The sequence below is a fragment of the Vipera berus genome (genome assembly GCF_964194415.1).
Source record: "Vipera berus genome assembly, chromosome: 17".
NCBI classification, from domain to species: Eukaryota; Metazoa; Chordata; class Lepidosauria; order Squamata; family Viperidae; genus Vipera; species Vipera berus.
The window spans coordinates 808,454-826,217 of NC_138220.1; the positions used below are offsets into that span (position 1 = coordinate 808,454).

At 52.8% G+C, this 17,764-nt stretch overlaps 2 protein-coding genes across 3 annotated transcripts; one reads left to right on the forward strand and one right to left on the reverse strand.

Annotated features, from left to right (window-relative positions):
- The first annotated feature begins 1,088 nt into the window (after positions 1 to 1,088).
- Positions 1,089 to 5,838, forward strand: PHF13 (PHD finger protein 13). 2 transcript variants are annotated; one of them, XM_081341101.1, is made up of 4 exons: positions 1,089 to 1,855; positions 2,418 to 2,519; positions 3,474 to 4,023; positions 4,319 to 5,838. In XM_081341101.1, the coding sequence occupies exons 1-4, from the start codon at positions 1,199 to 1,201 to the stop codon at positions 4,543 to 4,545; spliced, it is 1,536 nt and encodes a 511-aa protein (XP_081197227.1). In that variant the 5' UTR covers positions 1,089 to 1,198; the 3' UTR covers positions 4,546 to 5,838. The 2 variants fall into 2 exon arrangements, with proteins under 2 accessions (XP_081197227.1, XP_081197228.1); XM_081341102.1 differs by lacking the exon at positions 2,418 to 2,519.
- A 956-nt stretch (positions 5,839 to 6,794) lies between these two features.
- DNAJC11 (DnaJ heat shock protein family (Hsp40) member C11) lies at positions 6,795 to 17,094 on the reverse strand (the record flags this gene model as incomplete). The annotated part of the gene is made up of 15 exons (XM_081341260.1): positions 6,795 to 8,060; positions 9,254 to 9,383; positions 9,530 to 9,672; positions 9,796 to 9,853; positions 10,221 to 10,290; positions 10,668 to 10,823; positions 11,097 to 11,213; positions 11,697 to 11,782; positions 12,019 to 12,208; positions 12,500 to 12,573; positions 13,096 to 13,218; positions 13,318 to 13,446; positions 13,872 to 13,973; positions 16,557 to 16,630; positions 17,085 to 17,094. The coding sequence occupies 15 exons, from the start codon at positions 17,092 to 17,094 to the stop codon at positions 8,035 to 8,037; spliced, it is 1,488 nt and encodes a 495-aa protein (XP_081197386.1). The 3' UTR covers positions 6,795 to 8,034.
- Positions 17,095 to 17,764: the final 670 nt, after the last annotated feature.

The following is a 17,764-nucleotide window of genomic DNA, read 5'->3' on the forward strand; positions in this document are numbered from 1 at the left end:
CAGCCAAAGGCGAGCGGTGCCGCCCTCCTCCCCCCAAATTCTTGCAAATCAAAGCAACCTCAGGAGCGCCTGGTTGGGGAACGAGGCTTGCCCCGTGACCTGAACCCGGTGCCAACGTGGCACTTATGCAAGGAGGCATCCTAGCTGTCAACACCCTCCTGAGACGGAGGGGGGGGAGTGTGCCAGCATGGTGCCAACTGCAAAGAAAGGTCATAGGACCACAATGACTTTGCTTGTCAAAAGGTGGCAAAGGGGGATCACATGACCAGGGAGATGCTGCCACGGTCGTAAATGTGAAAAACATCCTAAGTCCCTTTTTGCATTGCAATTTCAAACGGTCACTAAACAAATCGTTGAAAGTCGAGAGGATTGCCTTTACTGAGCTTCTTCTGCATCAATTTTTTCATTTGTTTTTCCAATTATTTTTCAAGATGGGACACCCCCCCCCTGTTTTGGAGCCTAGGGTTAAAAGCTGCAGCGAATTGGAAGTCAAGGCGGTCTGTCTGTCACTCCTGTCCCTTGAAGGGGATTTGGGGACCCCTGGCAAGGCCGGGGAGACAGGAGGGTTCAAGGGCAGAAGCAGAAGCAGTTATTTTGGGTGGTCCCTGACATTTCTGAATTTAGAGGCTGCTTCTGGGGTCTTCTTTCCCGGCCTCACCTGTTCGTGTCCGTCTGAAGTTGTTTACACACCGAACGTACGAAGTGATAAAGGCAGAGTGGAAATTTAATACAGGTCGTCCTCGGCTTACAACAATCCATTTAATGACCTTTCCAAACTACATCTGCACTGAAAAATGTAATTTATGACCGATTCGCATTTTCGACCACTGTGGCATCCCCTGTGGTCAAAATGCAGACTCTAGGCAACCCAGCTCGTACGGTTGCAGAGTCGCCCCAGGTCATGTGACCCCTTTCAGGACCTTTTGAGAAGCAAAGTCAATAGGAAAAGCCGGATTCAGCATCCTCAGCGATTCCCTTCTTATGGCAAGAAAGGTGGTAAAGGGGCAGAACTCCCTTGACAACGGTCTTGCTTAGCAACGGAAAATGGGGGGGGGAATTGTCGTAAGGCTAGGACTGCCTGTCAAATATTTCCTTGCTTAGGAATCCAAAAGGGCTACTAAGCTCAAGGAGAGTTTAGGAAAGCTTCGGAGTTGCTATTTCTGGACATTGGAAATCTTGTAAACAGCACCCCAAAGAAATGGGGAAGGACCAGGTTATTTTTCTATTTTTCTCCCTCTCCCCCCCCACCCGTCCCCCCACAAGCACAGTCCCAGGTGATGCACTGGAGCCAAACCCCTCCAACTTCAGACACACTAAAAAAAAGAAGAGAAAAAAAAAGCAGAAATCAAAGCGAAACAAAAGGTATCAATTATGCCCACTCTCCTTTTTTGGGAAGGGGAAAATTAGCCCTTTCTCAACTTATGGCCCATCATCTCTCCTTTCTTTGTTGCTGAGCACCGGGCTTCAAATGCAAATGAGCGCCATTAATTTTAAAAGGAGGCGCAAAGAAGGCGCGTTTCTAGTCCACATGGGGGAAGGAGAAACATTCGACCCCATTGCATCCCCTCGGCTTCGCGCGGCCGGGCGATACGCACGCGCCAACTGGGATCTAAGCTGCCTAACTCCGAACGAAAACTACGATTCCCGGCAAGCGCCGCGCGGCGCGCAGGCGCAGCAGTTGCGTGTAGAGGCAGAGCCTACGAAGGGGAGGGGGGCAAATCCCCCCTTAGCCTGGCAGGGCGGGGCTCCCCCTCTCCCCGCCCACCCCAAACCCCGCTGCCGGTACCGGGCGACGCCGCCGGAGGAGACCCCCGCCATGGCCTCGGACTCCTGCGCTTCCCCGCCGCCCCCCGAAGTGAGTCCCCCCCGTGGGATCCCTTCCCCGGGGCTGACACTGGGAACCCCTGGCCACGCCCACGGGGATTGGGGTGTGTGGGAGAAACCAGCCCCCCTCCTGCTGCAAAAGGACCCCCCCGTGCAGATTTGCTGGAATGCAACGGGGAGGGGGCATTTGCAGGGGGGGTCCCCTTCCGCGCTCCCCAGGGGCATTTTTTCCCCTTTCTGCGCCCCCCAACCTGCCCCTTTTTTGCAGCGTTGAAAAGAGGGTGGGGGGCGGGCCTGATCGGTGCGTGGGGGGGGGGAGATAGCAATTGCACCGTCCCTTTGAAAGGGTCCCGGCTTAGCTTGACACCCCCCCTCCTGTCTTCCCCACGGCTGGAAGCGGTGGGTGGGGGGCAGCAGAAGCCTCGGCTGGCTGGGTGGGGGGCGCCTCCCTGCTTGCAAAACGCCCCCCGCTGGCGCTGCAAAGCGCCACCCCTCCCTTCGAGAAAAGCCCCCCCCACCGCCGCCCCCTCCCCTTCCTCGCCGCCGACCATTCGCCCCCTCCTCAAAGCCCCACCCGCCTCTCTCCTTCGCAGGATTTTCCCCCGGGCTCCAAGCGCTGCCGGACGGTGGAGGATTTCAACAACTTTTGCACCTTCGTCCTGGCCTACGCGGGTTACATCCCATACCCGCACGAGGTGGGAGGGGGGGCTTTTTTCGGGGCGGGGGGGAGCCCTTGGAAGGGGGTCTTGCAAAGTCTTGCCGGGCAGCCAGGGCCGGCGGCGGGAGGGGGAAGCTGCGCTGATCGGCCAAGAGGGCTGGGTGTCCTGTCCTTTGAACAGCTGAGCGGAAGAAAGGGGGTGGGGGGGGAGGCTGGAGGAGAATTTGGGGGTTGGGTGGCGTTGGACACCCCAGCTTTGGGAGGCTTTGTCTGGGGCTGCAAAAGGACCAAGATCGGCTTTCCCTCCCTGGAAAACCAGCAGGGCCCACAAAGGTTAGGAGCCTGGGCTGCTTGGGAAAGGCAGGGGGGAAATCTGAGTGATGGTTGGAACTCTTTAAAGCTGCCACATCGTTTCTGCCGTTGCATCTTTTCTGCAACTGCACAGCCACAACAAGCAGCTGTCTCCCCCTCCCACTGGGGACTCTTGTGGCGCATGAGAAGAGATTCAGAAGTTTGGGTGGGAGGGAACGTGGGGCATTACTGGCACTCTTGAAAGCTGCCACATCTTTTGTGCCCTTGCATGAAGATTGGCCGTTTGCCAGGACCCTTATAAAGATTGAGAAAAGAAATAGGAGGGGGGGGAAAAGGTGGGCCACAGATGGACTCATTAAAACTGCCACCTCTTTTCTGCAATTGGGCAGCCACCAAGCGGTGTATGAGAAAAGGTGCAGAAATGGGACGGGGTGAGGAAACTTGGGCCGTGGCTGGCATTCTTTAAGGCTGCCGCATCTTTTCTGCAATTGCATCGTCTGCAAATGCACAGCCAAGTGTGGCTGTTCCCTTGGAAATGCTGTGGCAGTTTTAAAAGAGCTGCAAAAAGGGGGTGCTTTTCTCCCCCCCCACCTCGAATTTCCAGGCCGCCTTAATCCATAGCACTTTCTAAAGAAAAAAAATCGATGTGGCTGTTTTAAAGAGTTTTCTTTGCTTGCAGGACACGTCTAGCTGGAGCAGCGCCAGCTCCCCCAACAGTACCCGGGGGGCCATTGACAGCGATGGAGGGGAGACCCCTTTGGGACCCCTCTCCCTGCCAGGAAAAGCCCGGAAGAGCTTCAGTCAACTCAAACATGGCAAGGCCTATTCCTCGCTCTACCAGTGGACAAAGCCCAATGGATTTTTGGTGGACCGGAAAAAAATGGAGAAGTTCCGGAAGAAACGGCGGCTGGTGAGGAAAGACACAGCGCTGCCAGACGTCAAGTACCCCAAAGAAGAGGAAGAGGAGGAAAGGCTGCGGGAGAGAGAAGAGCCGTACGCCGAGACCCCGCTCAGCCCGTCCTCCGAAGGGGACGCTCAGTCCTCCACAGGCCGCTGCTCGGCCTGGGATTCGGACACCCCGTCAAATCCCTCCTACGCAGCGGCTGCGCCGGAGGAGCAGAGCCTGGTCCAAAGGGTGGGCAAGAGGACCATCATACGGCAAGGGAAGCAGGTGGTCTTCCGGGACGAGGACGGCAGCGGAGACGATGAGGACATCATGGTGGATTCAGGTAATCCTTTGTGGGAATCTCTCGAACGCGGAGCCCCACATGAAGATGGTGGGGAGCGAGAGAAAGGGGTCAGTGGGCTACAGACCGTTAGAAGATGGGGTCACCAAGGTTGTTAAATGCTGCTGTAGAAGTACGAAGCTGGTTGATGGCAGGAAGGAAGTAGAAGTGGGGCACACTGAATCCTGGCCACCTTAGAACTGGAAAAGCAATTCAGTCCCAAAGGTTTCCCACTATCCTGACCCTCCCGGACCTTCTCCTCCACTGACCCCCCCCCCCTTTTTCTGGACCTTGACAGATGACGATTCGTGGGACCTGGTCACCTGCTTCTGCATGAAACCCTTCGCCGGGCGCCCCATGATCGAGTGCAAGGAATGCCACACCTGGATCCACCTCTCCTGTGCCAAAATCCGCAAATCCAACGTTCCCGAGGTTTACATCTGCCAGAAATGCCGAGATTCCAAATTCGACATCCGACGGTCCAGCCGTTCCCGGACGGGCTCCCGCCGGCACTTCCTGGACTAAGCCAGCTGGAGAGCTGGTCGGTGCCGAACCTCGGAATTTGGGGGGGGGGGGTTGAGTCGGTAGGGCCGCGGTGGAGAGCAAGTGAGACCCCGGGCCCTCCGATCTTCTGGATCGCCTGGTTTCCCGTTGGGAGTCGAACTGATTCCCGGCTGCAAAAGTGGGGCGAAGGGGGTCTGGGAGGGGCTTCCGCTTTCCTCGTCCTGGGAGCACAAAGGGAAATAGCGGGGAACTGACCAGTACCCCATTTGGGGAGGGACTGAGGTGCAAAACATATCCACGAAAGGTATCTCTACAGGAGACGAGAAATATATATATATATATATATATAAACTCTCGTTATTCGAAGCACAGATTTGGAGATCGGGACCATTTACAGAGGTGACTCTCTTTCTCCCAGAAGTCAGTCCAAAGATTTGGGAAGCCCTCGATTCTGGAACAGCCTCCCAGGAGCCGAGTTTGGAAAGACGGGAACGGTGCAAAATATATATATATATAAACAAACCCTGTTTTGACAGCAGGAGCACTGGGAAATGGGCAGCCTTCCCGTCCAGCCGATCCCCTTTATCCGAGTGGCAAGATTTCAGCCGATTAAGATTTCAGGGCTGTAAAAAAAGGGAATTGCCCCTTCCCTTTGGGGAGGGGGGAGGACAAACATCTTTCCTGGTGTTTTGAGAAGGAGCCGAGGGTCCAAAAAGCTGGACAGCCAAATGGGACGAGGGGCTAGGGAGGGGTGGACCTCGGTTCGGCTGTCGGTGCTGTTCTTTGGACCTTTTTTTTAGAGAGAGACTGCGCGGCATCTTCTCTGGTGGGTGGGGGGGAGAAAGTAGGGAGGAAGACCCCTCCCCCCTCCCCGTAACCTTTGATCGATAAGTAAGGCATTCCTGGTCTGTTTCTGGTGTTGTGGTGTGAAAGCCTTTGGCCGTGTCCCAAAAGTCAGTCTGGAGAAGGGTGGATTCCTGGATCCTTCAAAGGACACTCTGCAAGATCCACTCAGATCCCTCTCTTAACGTGGGAGCCATCCAGCCATCCCACTGGAAAATCTCCGGCTCCCCTGCGTGGAGGAAATTTCCGCTTTCTTTTTGGGACTCTGCGCCAGGACTATTTTTCTGTTCCTTTCTTCTTTGGTTAGCCACGTTTGATGGGGCGGGGGGGGGGGGGTCCCCTATCGCCAAAACCGCTGAGGTCTTCAGCCCCCGCCCCCAAACAGCCGTGTATCGAGGGTTTTGTCTGTGTACACTCTCAGTTCAAGAGCTTTAATTTTTTAAAACCATTAAAATTATTTGTTTTATGGAATTCTGCGTCTGAGTTCGAATCTCTCTCTCGCCGATCTGCCAGCTCCTTTCTTCTCAACCCCTCAACCCAAAACGTCTTAAAAATAATGCAAAGAAATCAGGTGGTATCGTAATTTCCGGGTATAATTGCACCCTGATCAATAAACCAATGTTTTCTTTTAGGTTACAGGTGGTCTTTGACTTACGATCACAACTGAGGTGAAAATTTATGTTGCTTGAAAAAAACCCCACGAAATTCCTGTTGCCTCGTGAAAAAGCACCTTTGGGGTATCTTGTGTTTCTGCTGCTTCATTGGACACTGGAGGTTCGTCCTTGAGAAATGCTCGAAAGGGACAGTCCTGGTCTACTCTGCAGGGATGTTGTAGCAATTTGCAACACAGAGGAGGAATCAGCCCCCTTGCCAAAAAACCAAAAAAACCTTGCAATGAACGCGGTGCAAAATGCATGCTTCTCAGCTGCTAGAGACTGCATTTTGGGGGGGGGGTGTCTTTGCAAGAAAAGACTCCAGGTTTGCAAACCCAACAGGGAGCAAGACTCCCTGTTGGCCTCTGAGCATGTGCAAAATGACCCCAGGACCTTCAGCTCTTCAGCTCTCTAGCCAAAAGGAGGGGAATCCAGGGGAAAGGAAGCCGCAGCCGCCATTTTTGGTGAGGGCGATGCCCAAAGCTAAGCGAATGTCAGGTTTGCAGGCGGATAACCACCTGGTAGAGAAGCTAGCTGGTCTGCTGAGGACTGACAGGAATGAACGCGAAGGAGAAAGCACTTCCACCCAAGGTCATTCCACTAGATGACCTCTCAGGCCCCTTCCAGCTCTATGATTAAACTCAAGCACCATTTAGCAATGCTCTAAATCCACACTTCTCTTCTGGCAGTGTCATCCCCAACATCCCCCCCCCAATAGGTCACACAACCCCCTCCCCACCTCACACAGACTCCGTCCTTCACAAAAGTGGGCGGTTTTATTGTCCGATGTTACAGGAAAAACCAGAGGCAACACCCCTCCACACATACACACACGCAGGCACCTTTGGGAGCTCATTGATGGGGGGGGGAGGAAGAGGGAGGGAATCACAAAATTGCTGTCCGTCAGCAAAGATGTGGCCCTTCGGCAACGGGGGCTGGCTCTGGGTTGGTTGCAAAGAGCGAGTAACGGCGAGCGGGAATAAAACAACGGTGTGTGGTTTTGCCAAAGGGATGCTCAGGGCTGCTCCCATTATTGTTATTAGTATTAGTATCTCAACCCCAGAAGGAAAAATTAAACGAGCAGCGCAGGGAAAGTGTGTGAACCAAAACAAAACTTTTCTGCCCGACGGACATTGGCCTAAGATGTGGGGGAAATACCTGGTTTCAGAGTTGACCACAGCCTTCCCGGCATGGAGGAGGAAGGAAGGAGCCGACAGATTCCCAGCGTTGGAACATCTGGGAAGAGGCTGCAATTTGGAAACTTGGGTGGGGGGGGTCTTTCCCCAAAGAGCCGATCCGCGAAGGAAGGAGACGTCAGCATCCGGTTTAGCCAACCCTGCAGTGTCGGGAGACGGGAGCCTTAAGTAGCCTGGAGCCTTGCCGGCTGACGGTGGCTGATCCGAAGGGCCGAATCAACTTCCTTCGGCCTCTGCCGAGAAGATCCTGGCTTGATCAAGAAAGAAGGCTGGCAGGATCCCTTCGGGGCAGCGATGCCTGGAGTGGACGCACCGCCCGCCTCTGGTATCTAACCTGGTGGCTGGCTAATTATTTCCCCCTTCTTTGTGAGGGAGAGAGACGAGAGCAGCAAGGTTTACAACGCTGAAGTTGTTGTCGAGAGTCGAAAGCATGCGGAGGTTAAAGAAACACAGGCAGGCTCTGGATGCCGGAAGTGTCGGGCGACTGAGTGGTTAAAACTGACTTTGCGTCTTTGACAAGGGTGGTTTTTTGGGGGAGGTGGGGAGGTTGGTCCTGGACTCTCCTGTCCCACAGTGTGCCTGCGAGGTGGACGAGGGGAGAGCACACCCTGGGCACCTGTAAAATGGGTGGCTGTGGTTCCTTCTCTCTGCCAAGGTCACGGGTGCGAAAGCCACCTATTTTTTTTCCCTAGAGGAGTTGCTTCTCCAAAGCCGTTTCCAATCCAGAAGGGAACCGGGGGGGCGGGGGGAGCCCTGTTTCTGCCAAGCCGGGGGCAGAAATTAGTGCCCCCACCCCCCGGCCGCTCTCTGCTGCTGCATTAGCTGTCCATATCGATCCGGTGGGCTGTTGGTGGAACAAGCAAGGAGGAAGAGAAAAATATAAGAGAAATTAAAATATAGCGGGCAGTTGGTAAAGGAGCACATTGGGATGTCTGATCAACCTTTGGCCTCGGCCCACCCAAAACAGGGAGGCAGGGCTTGTTAGGGATCCCCTCCCTAAGAGAGATCCATTTGGGGCCTTCTCTGTGTTGGCTCCCTCCCTGGGGAACATCATCCCTGCAGAGACAAAATTGGCCCCTACTTTAGTACTCTTTCGCCAGGCTCTGAAAATGAAGTCAAGTAGCCGGCTTTCATGCCTAAGGCAGAACTAGAACTCGTATCCTCCTACTTTCTAGCCTGATGGCTTTAACCACTAGGCCGAGCTGGCTTTTGACTCTGTAACCCACCCAGAGTCACCATGAGTTTGGCTGCCGTATAAATTTTCTTAGTAATCAATTAATAAATGATAAATACAATGTTCATGAACACTACATAACCCCCCACCCGCTTGGACCCCAGGTTTTGCCTTTTGTTGTTAATTAATCTGAACACAGGCAGTAACCACCAAAATGGATGGTCTTAATATGTTTTTATGTGGTAAGCCATCCAGAGTCGTTCGACACCCAGGTGGGTAGCAAATAAATTCCATAATAATAAGTCATGAAAATAGGAAGAAAGTTACTGGGCTGTCATTTTGCTCCTAAAAGCTTTGGCGTCAGGAAGGCCCCAAAAAAGATCCTGCTTAAAAGAATGGCCAGCACAGGATAACAAACCCAAGGGAAGAAGGAAGCCTCAAAGGAGGCAATTTAGCAGGAGAAAAAGCTGTGTTTTTTTTTACATAGCTTTACATTCATATGCTGATGGGGTCTGCAGAGGTCACCTCTGACCAAGATATGCAACTGAAGGAAGCTTCAGGAAAAGCCAAGCCATGCAAGATTGGGAAACCAAAATTGGGGGGAAATAGATATGGTGCCGTGGGAAAATGTGATGCCAAATAAAGAGGCGCTTTGCGGAGGGAGATCAGCGGCCTATAAGGAAATATATTAACAACGGAATTTTACGTTGGGGTAGCAAGTTCACGGGGAAGCTACCGCCCAGTTAATGTGGTTTTGGAAGAAAAGATTTTTCAGAATCGGAGTGGAGGTGGAAGGGACCCCGGAGGTCTTCTAGTCCAGCCCCCCCCCATGCTCACAGAAGATTTAAAGGACCGGCACTCACATTGCTTTGGTATCCGAAGGGCCTCGTTGTCCACCGACATCACTTGGTGGAGAACGCCGCGAAACTGGTAGAGGACTTTCAAGTTCTTCTCTTCACCAACGCACGGGTCGTAGAATCCGGGCAGGCCGGCCTGTGGGAGTTGAAAAGGAGGGTTGCTTGGACCGCTGTGGGAGAAGAGAGCTCCTGAGCTCGTGCAAAGCGGCAACCCTGAGCAGAAAAGAGCCAGGAAAACAGGTCTGCCGCCTCTGCCTCTCTCCAACCTAGCACCCTCCTTACCTTGGAGGCTTCGGTGAGGATGAGTTTCGAATCCTTCACCAGGCACTGTAAGGGCACCGTCACGTCAATCACCCTGGCCTTCTCGTCCCGCCTGCTCTGGTCGTTGACGAACTTCCCGTACCAGGCATTGACGATAATCAGGCCTTTGAGGGGGCGAGAAAGCGACGGGGTTAGGTTCGGGGAGGTTTGACTCGAGGCGGGGGCCTACCTTGTCAAAGTGGGGGTGGGGGAAAGGCCGGCAAAAGAGACAAGCCAGCTTTACGCACCCATCCTGGCTTCCTCGGCCTCAATGATTCTCCGGACGGACTCCTGCATCAACCGCACCTGCGCAGCGGAAGAGGAGAGAGGATGAAGCCGGCAAACCTGAAGCTGCTCCGCCAGAAGGTTACGAACTTCAGAATTTTTGATGGACTGCTGTTATCAAGCCCTGATCTGTTTGTGGCTTGTTTGTCTGGCAGGCTGCTGAGGGCCTCCGGAAGTCAGTTGCAGAGAGCCAGGCCGGCTTCTCGGAGACCCGTGTTTCTCAGCCTTTGGCGACTTTTAAGACCCGAGGACTTCGGTTCCCAGAATCCCCCAGCCAGCCGTGCTCATTCTGGCTGGGGAATCCTGGGAGTCGAAGTCCTCGGGTCTGAAAGCTGCCAAGACGGAGAAATATTCCTGGCTGGAGTTCAAAGGAAGATAAGACACTTACGGCAGCTTCGGCCTCCTGCTTCTTCTGCAAGGTATCGCTGGAGCAGCTCTCTCGTTGCTTCTCCAAGTCTCTAGTGCGAGAAAAAGGGGATTTTGTGGGGTCCGGATCGGTTCTCCCTCCCTGCACTCTGGAGGGGAGCCCCAAAAGGAGTATGGGGATCCCTGGCAATGCCATTCCCAAGTGCTGGCACTCACAATCTCTCAGGCAAGCTGTCCCATCCATCCATCCATCCACCCACCCACCCACCCATCCTTCTCCCTCCCTGTCATGTAGTCTGTCTGTCTATCATCTACCTACCCATCACCTCTGTCTCTTTCCATCCATCCATCCACAAGCCATTCCTGGTCTGTCCAGAAAACTACAAAGCCCTCCACTCTGGTGGTCAGCTCCCATCCCAGCTAGGTGAGAGACCCCCTCCAGACCTGCCCACAGCTCTGGGGCACTCACTTCTCCTTCTGCGCCCGCAGATAAGGTTGGATGATCAGCCGGTCCATGGCGAAGTAGAAGACCAGCGGTCCAGCCGTGGCATAGAAAATGGCGCTGGGCAGGAGCTGATCCGTCAAGTGAATGGGGAAGAAATACGTCTGGCTGGCTCTGTTTAGCCTAGAAGGCAGGGGAAAGGAGGAGGAAGAGGTACGCTAGCATCTGCGAATTATAAGCCCTTTAGCTGCTGTATATATTCATTTTATTTTTGGACAGTCCACAAGTCTTAAAAGTTGCCAAGTCTGAAGAGCCTTGCTTGAGACCTAGAAGATGCCCATCGATGCCAAGCAACACAGGGGAGTCCTCTGCGCCCCCCCCCAAATCCTGCCAGTTCTGACAAAAACGAGCAAAAAGGCAGGGACCGAGGGTGGTGCACCTGGGCAGCTCACTCACTTGATCTTCAAAGAGACGCCCTGGGGCACCCCCACGCTGACGGTGGCCCCGAGGATGCTGTGTTTGGAGATCTTCCGCTCCGCTCCGTACTCCACCATGGTGCCGAAAAAGCCAGCCCTGCCAGGGGGGGGGGGGGGAAATGGACACCGTAAACTAAGGAAGGTGGAACTGTGGAGTTGGAAGGGACCTCGGAGGTCATCTAGTCCAACCCCCTGCTCAAGCAGGAGACCCTTTACCATTCTGGACAAACGGCTGTCCGGTCTCTTCTACCTGTACATCCTGCTGGCTTGCCTTGATTTGGGGCACCCCTGGAAGATTTTTATATACTCTTCCACCCTAATCCAGCCACACACCTCAGAAGGATTAAATAATAATAATAAATAATAAAGATAATGATTAAAGACCAGCCTTTGGAACTGGGGGATTCTGGGAACTGAAGTCCACACATTTTTATATATTGCTGAGGGAAGACAGGACTGGGTCACCAGTAGCCCCGATCTTCCTCCGGAGATCAACCGCTCTAACAGCTTCCCCACCCCAATTTTACGAACCCCCCCCAAAAAAAATCAGCTTTATCCTCCAGGGCCCATTCCCACATACTTCAGGGATCCTTTGACCCGCGTCTGATCTTCGTCCTGAAACTTGTGCTGGTAGCTGACCATGACGAAGGAGTGAGGGATGCCCAGCTGAAACATCGCCAAAAATAAATAATAATAAATCAAATCAAATCAAACAAAGTCAAGGGAAAAGCCCGATTCGCTCAGCGGCCAGATGATTTGCTTAACGACCGTGAGAGAAAAAAGGTGGGGAAATGGAGCACGATTCACTCAGCAAAGGCTTTGCTTAGGAGTGGGAATTCCACTCCCAATTAGGTCGTAAGCCGAGGACTCCCTCGGCTGTCTTAAAGGAAGAACTTTCTCACCTGGAAGGCCAAGGTGAAGTGGCTGCTTTTGGTGTCCCGGACCAGGCTGGAGTTCATGGCTGACTGGAGGCCCCAGCGCCACTGCAGGTACCCCATGGTGTTCTTGTCGAGATTTCGGGCCAGGACCGTCGTAAGTCCAGGACGGATCCCTCGCGAGGAGAACTGGAGGGCGCAGTTGGTGGTGACGAAGCTGCCGGGGAGGTCAAGAGGGAAAGAAATTGAGCGGAAGCGAGAATCGCCCTCAAAGGGGAACAGAACTGCAGGGGGTCCTCGACCACAAGGCAGCCCGACGTTTCGGTCAGTAAGAGAGACAGCTGTGAAGTGAGCGTTGCCCCGTTTCACGGCTTTTCTTGGCGTCGCAGTTGCACGGAAAACCTTGCCCAGGTGTAGTTTATGAAAAGAAAAGCATTTGGGAATCAAAAGCGGCAAAGCAGGTCCCGGACATAGCCGGCAGTGTGGCGGTTCCTTGGCAAAGCCTTACCATCGCTGCGTGAGATTCCGGAACATCTTCAGGCCAAAGACGGGGCCCTGCAGGTCTCCGGCTCCGAATTCTAGCTGCGCCAACAGAAGCAAAGAAGCGCTTACAGAAAGCCCTCGGCTTACGACTGTTTACCGTCTGAAGTTAGGGTGGACCTATCTACTTATGACCCAGATTTGAAGTCGCAGCAGTTGGAGTCTCCCCATCAGAGTCACAGGACCAAAACTTGGAGTGCTCGGCAACCCACGTCCTCTTCACAAAACCCCACCCCCTCCTCGCACTGATGATGTTACCTAGTTGGGTCGTGAGACGTCTGCAAGGAAACCACCCAGCTCACAGAGCCCTCAGTTCTCCTCCTCCCCCTTCCTTCTTCTCTCCCCTTCCTCCTCCTCCTCCTCCTCCTCCTCAAACACCCATCCCTTCCTAGCACTGATGATCTTACTTACTTGTCTCACGAAACGTCTGCAAGAAAAAAAGCCCGGGTCAGGGGACACCCGGGATCCTACAGCCCAGCCCTGACCTACAAATATTTTATTCTACCGAGATCTTTGCCTTTGAAGCTAGTCAAAACCTGCCTCCACCCCACCCGCCCCATTTACCTCTCCCCAGCCTTTGGCGGAGGTCACCCGCCGGAGACCCAGGCTGACGGAGCCACCGCCGTTGCCGTTCTGCGTGGAGAGGTTTCCTGAGAGGATGGCGGTGTCCGTGGTCGTGAGCGGGGCCTGCAGGACAAACAGATCGCGTGAGTGAGCCAGGTTAGGTTATGAAGGGTTTGGGGGCACCCTCTAGGGGCCGAAATGGGGAAAGACAACGCTCCTTACCTCGATAGACTGGGATATGTGCATTCGGTTGATTTCAAGGTGGGGGAAAGGGCTGCCTGGCACGTCTTCGTACTCCTCGTCGTAGCGGTCAAACAGGTCGGTAGCATCGACTCCGACGCTAATGGTACCCTGCGGAATGGAACAGATCCTTGAAGATTCGCAGTGATGTGATCCACTTAATGACTGTGGTGAAAATGTCTGTGAAATTGGATCCAGTCACAGGAGGACTTTGGTGGAAAGTGTAGCTGAAAGCGTGTGTGTGGGGGGAGTTAACAGGCTCTCTACTTCCTACACATCCCACCGTAGCGACTCGTTTAATGACTGTGTCGCTGAGTCATCGCCCGAAATGCCAGTCCCCAATTGCAATCGTGAGTCGAGGACTAGCTGCACAGGCGGAATGTGGAAGTTCCTCGTTTTAGCCTCCTTACCGAGTTTTCATTCCCAGCCTGACGGCTTGGATGTTTAAACTCACCTTCCCTTTAAATAAATATATTTATCTCAACAGGAGGACAAACGCAAACCCGGAGGCTTTTGACAACTTTGCAAAGTCTTACTTTGGGGTTCGTCCGCTGCTGTAGCCGCCTCTCCTCCCTCTCGCGCTGCAGCCGTTCAAATTCCTCCCGGATTTCGGCGGGGGTCCTCCTCCTTTCGACCACCTAAAGGGGCAGGAATTCACCTGGGCAGGTCACCAGCTTGGAACGAACAAAACTCTGCTTGTAAGAAGAGGACTGCCGTGTAAGCCAGGTGGGCTTTCCAGGTTACTGGGAAGAACATCCTTCAGCGGAGATTTGGGGGAAGAAATCCCACCCACCCACGCACGTTCCCGGCTCAAGCTCTCAAACCCTCGGCACGAGAGGGGATTGGCCACGGGGCCAAGAGAGGTGAAATTGGATGCGGGAGACCTGGAGCAGAGAGTCAGGAGGAACGGAGCTTTGCTGTAAATGACTTCATCTCCCTCCCCCTTTAAGGGCAGGCGGACAGTGGGAAAAAATTGCTGTTTTTCCGGCTGCGAAAAAAAGCCAGTGACTTTAGACAGTCCGGGCACATCTGCCAGGACTGACCCCAAGGTTAAAAACACCTGGCCCCGGGTCAACCTCATTGTGGAGGCTTTTCTTGGGAAAATTGGTGGGTCAGGGGTTAGAGAGATTGGTTTCGCAGAGGGGCCGAGGAAGGTCAGCCTCGTTTCTCCTTGGAAGAAAAAAAAAAGGCTGGGCTCAAAAAAAAGAGCCCCCCCTACGTCTAAGCCGTCCTTCCTTCCCAACTGCTGCCTCTAGTAAGGCTTCTGCTACTCGAAGGAAGACGTGCTGCACAGGACAGGCAGTCCTCGCCTTGCGACGGCGACTGGGCCCAAAATTGCCCTTGCTAACCGGGGTGGTTGCGAAAAGCGAATTTGGAGCCACGTTTGTTACGCAAACCGCTGCAGTTGTTAAGTTAGCAATCGGGTTGTGAAGTGGATCCGGCTTGCCCACGTTGGAAGAGTCGCAAAAAGGGTTCCGCACGACCCTCCCCCCGGCGACACGGCAACCGTCGTAAATACAAATCGATAAGCAAGACAGCCTTTAAGTGGGGTTTGCCCCATTTTTAGGAAGAGAGGTTCACATTTATGACGGTTTACATCATCCCCTTTTGTGACCAAAGTCAAGGGGGAAGCCAGATTCACTTAACAACTGGGTGACTAACTTAACAACCGTGGCCAGGAAGGTTGTAAAATGGGGCAAAACTCCCTTAACAAATGTCTCACTTAGCGACAGAAATCTGAGGCTCAATCTTGGTCGTAATTCCAGGAGTAATGTCTATTTTTTCAGTGACTCTTCCCAAGGCAGTTATTATTATTATTATTTTCCTTCCTTTCCATCTCATCTCTAAACTCACAAAACGGCAGGATTTCAATTTTCCATTTTCTTAAAAAGAACATAAATTGATAAGAGAGAGACAGCCCCAAGATGTGGATTGGGTTGTTTTTTTTTAAATGTCACGGCTGTTTCCTCCAGCTCTTAACAAACACCTCCACGTTCTCCGAATTTCCCTGCTCTTTAAATCATCCGCTGTCTCTCTCCATCGCCAGTTTAATGAACATTTCCTACAGCGATGCCGTGTGTGTGTGTGTGTGTGTGTGTGTGTGTGTGTGTTAAAAAAAGAAAAAGAAAACCAGCCTTCTTCTGTTTATTTTCCATAAATTCTCAGCCATGATTAGGCCTCTGGGGGCAACCAGCGTCAAATTATAGAATTCTTGCTAGTTTTGTTTTGTTTTTTCCCCATTGGGTTTTAGGAGGCCGGGAGTTTGGGCTCGGTCTGAGACGGGGGCCAAAACTAATTATTCAAACTTCTGACGTTCCAGCCATCAAATCTGTAACTGTCGGTCAAGGCTGGAATAAAGTCTGAGCAAAGAGGGCCCGAAGGGGCACTGAGTGACCTTCAAAACTGCAGCAGTGTTCAAAGCTCTCTTTCTTTTTAAGCACATACCTGAGGGTTAAGGTTTTCCTACCATCACGTTACAGAACGACAGGGCTGGAAGGGACCTTGGAGGTCATCTAGTCCAACCCCCTGTTCGAGCAGGAGACCCTATGTAATCTGGGACAAAAGGCTGCCCGGTCTCTTTTTGAAAAGCTCCAGTGATGGAGCAGCCAGAACGTCTGGAGGGAAGCCGTCCTGCTGATTGTAATAGAATCCTAGGGCTGGAAGGGACACCTTGGAGGTCCTCTAGTCCAACCCCCCACTGAAGCAGGAGACTTCAAGCGTCCAGACGGTTGCAGGAATTGGGTATGGCCAGTCTAGAGAAAAGAAGGACTCGGGGTGACACGATAGCATCTTCCAATATTTGAGGGGCTGCCCCAAAGAAGAGGGAGTCGGGCAATTCTCCAAAGCTCCTGAAGGCTGGACAAGAAGCAACAGATGGAAAATAACCAAGGAGAGAAGCGACCTGGAATTAAGGAGGAGAAACTTCCTAACAGTGAGGACAATCAACCAGTGGAACTGCTTGCCACCAGAAGTTGTGAGTTCTCCATCACTGGAGGTTTTTAAGAAGAGACCGGACAGCCACCTATCTGAAATGCTATACAGTCTCCTGCTTGAGCAGGGGGCTGGGCTAGAAGACCTCCAAGGTCCCTTCCAACGCTGCTTATTCTGTTAGCCTTGGGCTTTTCTCCTTCCCCGCCCCAAACAGACACACACACACACACACACACACACACACACACCCCAGGCCAAGATGGAGGCCAGCAGCTCTCCCTTCTTCTTACCTCCCATCCTTCCATTTCAAGGCCCCGTTTTCCATAAATGTCGTAGATGGCCCGGGTCTGGGGGTCGCTGAGCACTGGAAATTAAAATTGAGACGTTATTATCCAAAGCTGAAGGCTGAGTTCACAGCCAAGCCTCCATACCCAACCCACACAAACACGTTTGCTGGCGCCTTCTCGCTATTATTTTTAGAAGAAGACAAAACAATAAAAAACAGGCCACCCAATTCAGACACGGTGAAATGACGTCTGGTAGGGCAGAAAGAGCTGACCTGTCACGCCAGAGGGATATTTTTAAGTCTAATCCTAATTCCAGCATTCTTCTAAAACTGGATTTCAAACTGGGGCCCGGGGGCGGGGGCGGGGGGGGGGGAGAAGAGAAGGGAGGCTGGAAGATTTCTCATACAGAGACATTGCTCCTTCCTTGCTTAATATCCATGCTCCCCTGTATCCCAACCTTCTAATTAAGGATGCTGTAATTCAGCGTTTCTCAACAATTCCTCAGCCAACCACCCTCTTTTTCTTTCTCACCCATCCCCATCGACAGAGAGGACAGATTGCAGAGGAAGAGGTTATAAGAGAGTAAGCAGGCGACAACGGGGATACACATTGGAAGAACTAGAGGGAGGGAGGGAGGAAGGAAGGAAGGAAGGAAAAGAGGGAGGGAGGAAGGAAGGAAAAGAGGGAGGGAGGGAGGAAGGGGGATGGAAGGAAGGAGAGAGAGAGAGGGGAGGAAGGAAAATGATGGAGGGAGGGAGGGAGGAAGAGAGACGATGTCTGAAGAATTCTGGGAGTTGAAGTCCACCCGCCTTAAATTTGCCAAGGTTGAGAAACCCTGCTGTTAATGATTCCACTCACGTCCAAAGTAATCGGAGGACAGAAATGCTGATCCTTCCAAAAAACTCCACAGCCAAATATCTCTGGCTAATCTCTGGGAGTTAATAAGAAATCATTTATTCACTATTCCCCTCTGGACCCAAGCAATGGACAGCCAAAACTGCTGGCGTTGCAGTTTTGCTGGGAAAAAAGAAGAAGGAAGAAGAGGAAGAAAAAAAAAAAGAGCCAAATCTGGCCAGCTCCTAATTTACTGAAGCTTCGGTTACTTCTCTCTCCCTGTCCGCTCACCCCAAATCTCCAAAAATTGCTGCAAGCTATCAATAATTCAGAAGCGGACAAGATTCATTCAACCAAACCGGGATCAGGGAAGGCTA

Bases quoted from the DNA above. Each gene is read 5' to 3' on its own strand.
- PHF13 (XM_081341101.1), top strand. From the start codon at position 1,199: ATGGGGAAGGACCAGGTTATTTTTCTATTTTTCTCCCTCTCCCCCCCC. The intron at 2,520-3,473 runs GTGGGAGGGGGG...CTTTGCTTGCAG, and splicing joins ACATCCCATACCCGCACGAG to GACACGTCTAGCTGGAGCAG. The intron at 4,024-4,318 runs GTAATCCTTTGT...GGACCTTGACAG, and splicing joins GGACATCATGGTGGATTCAG to ATGACGATTCGTGGGACCTG.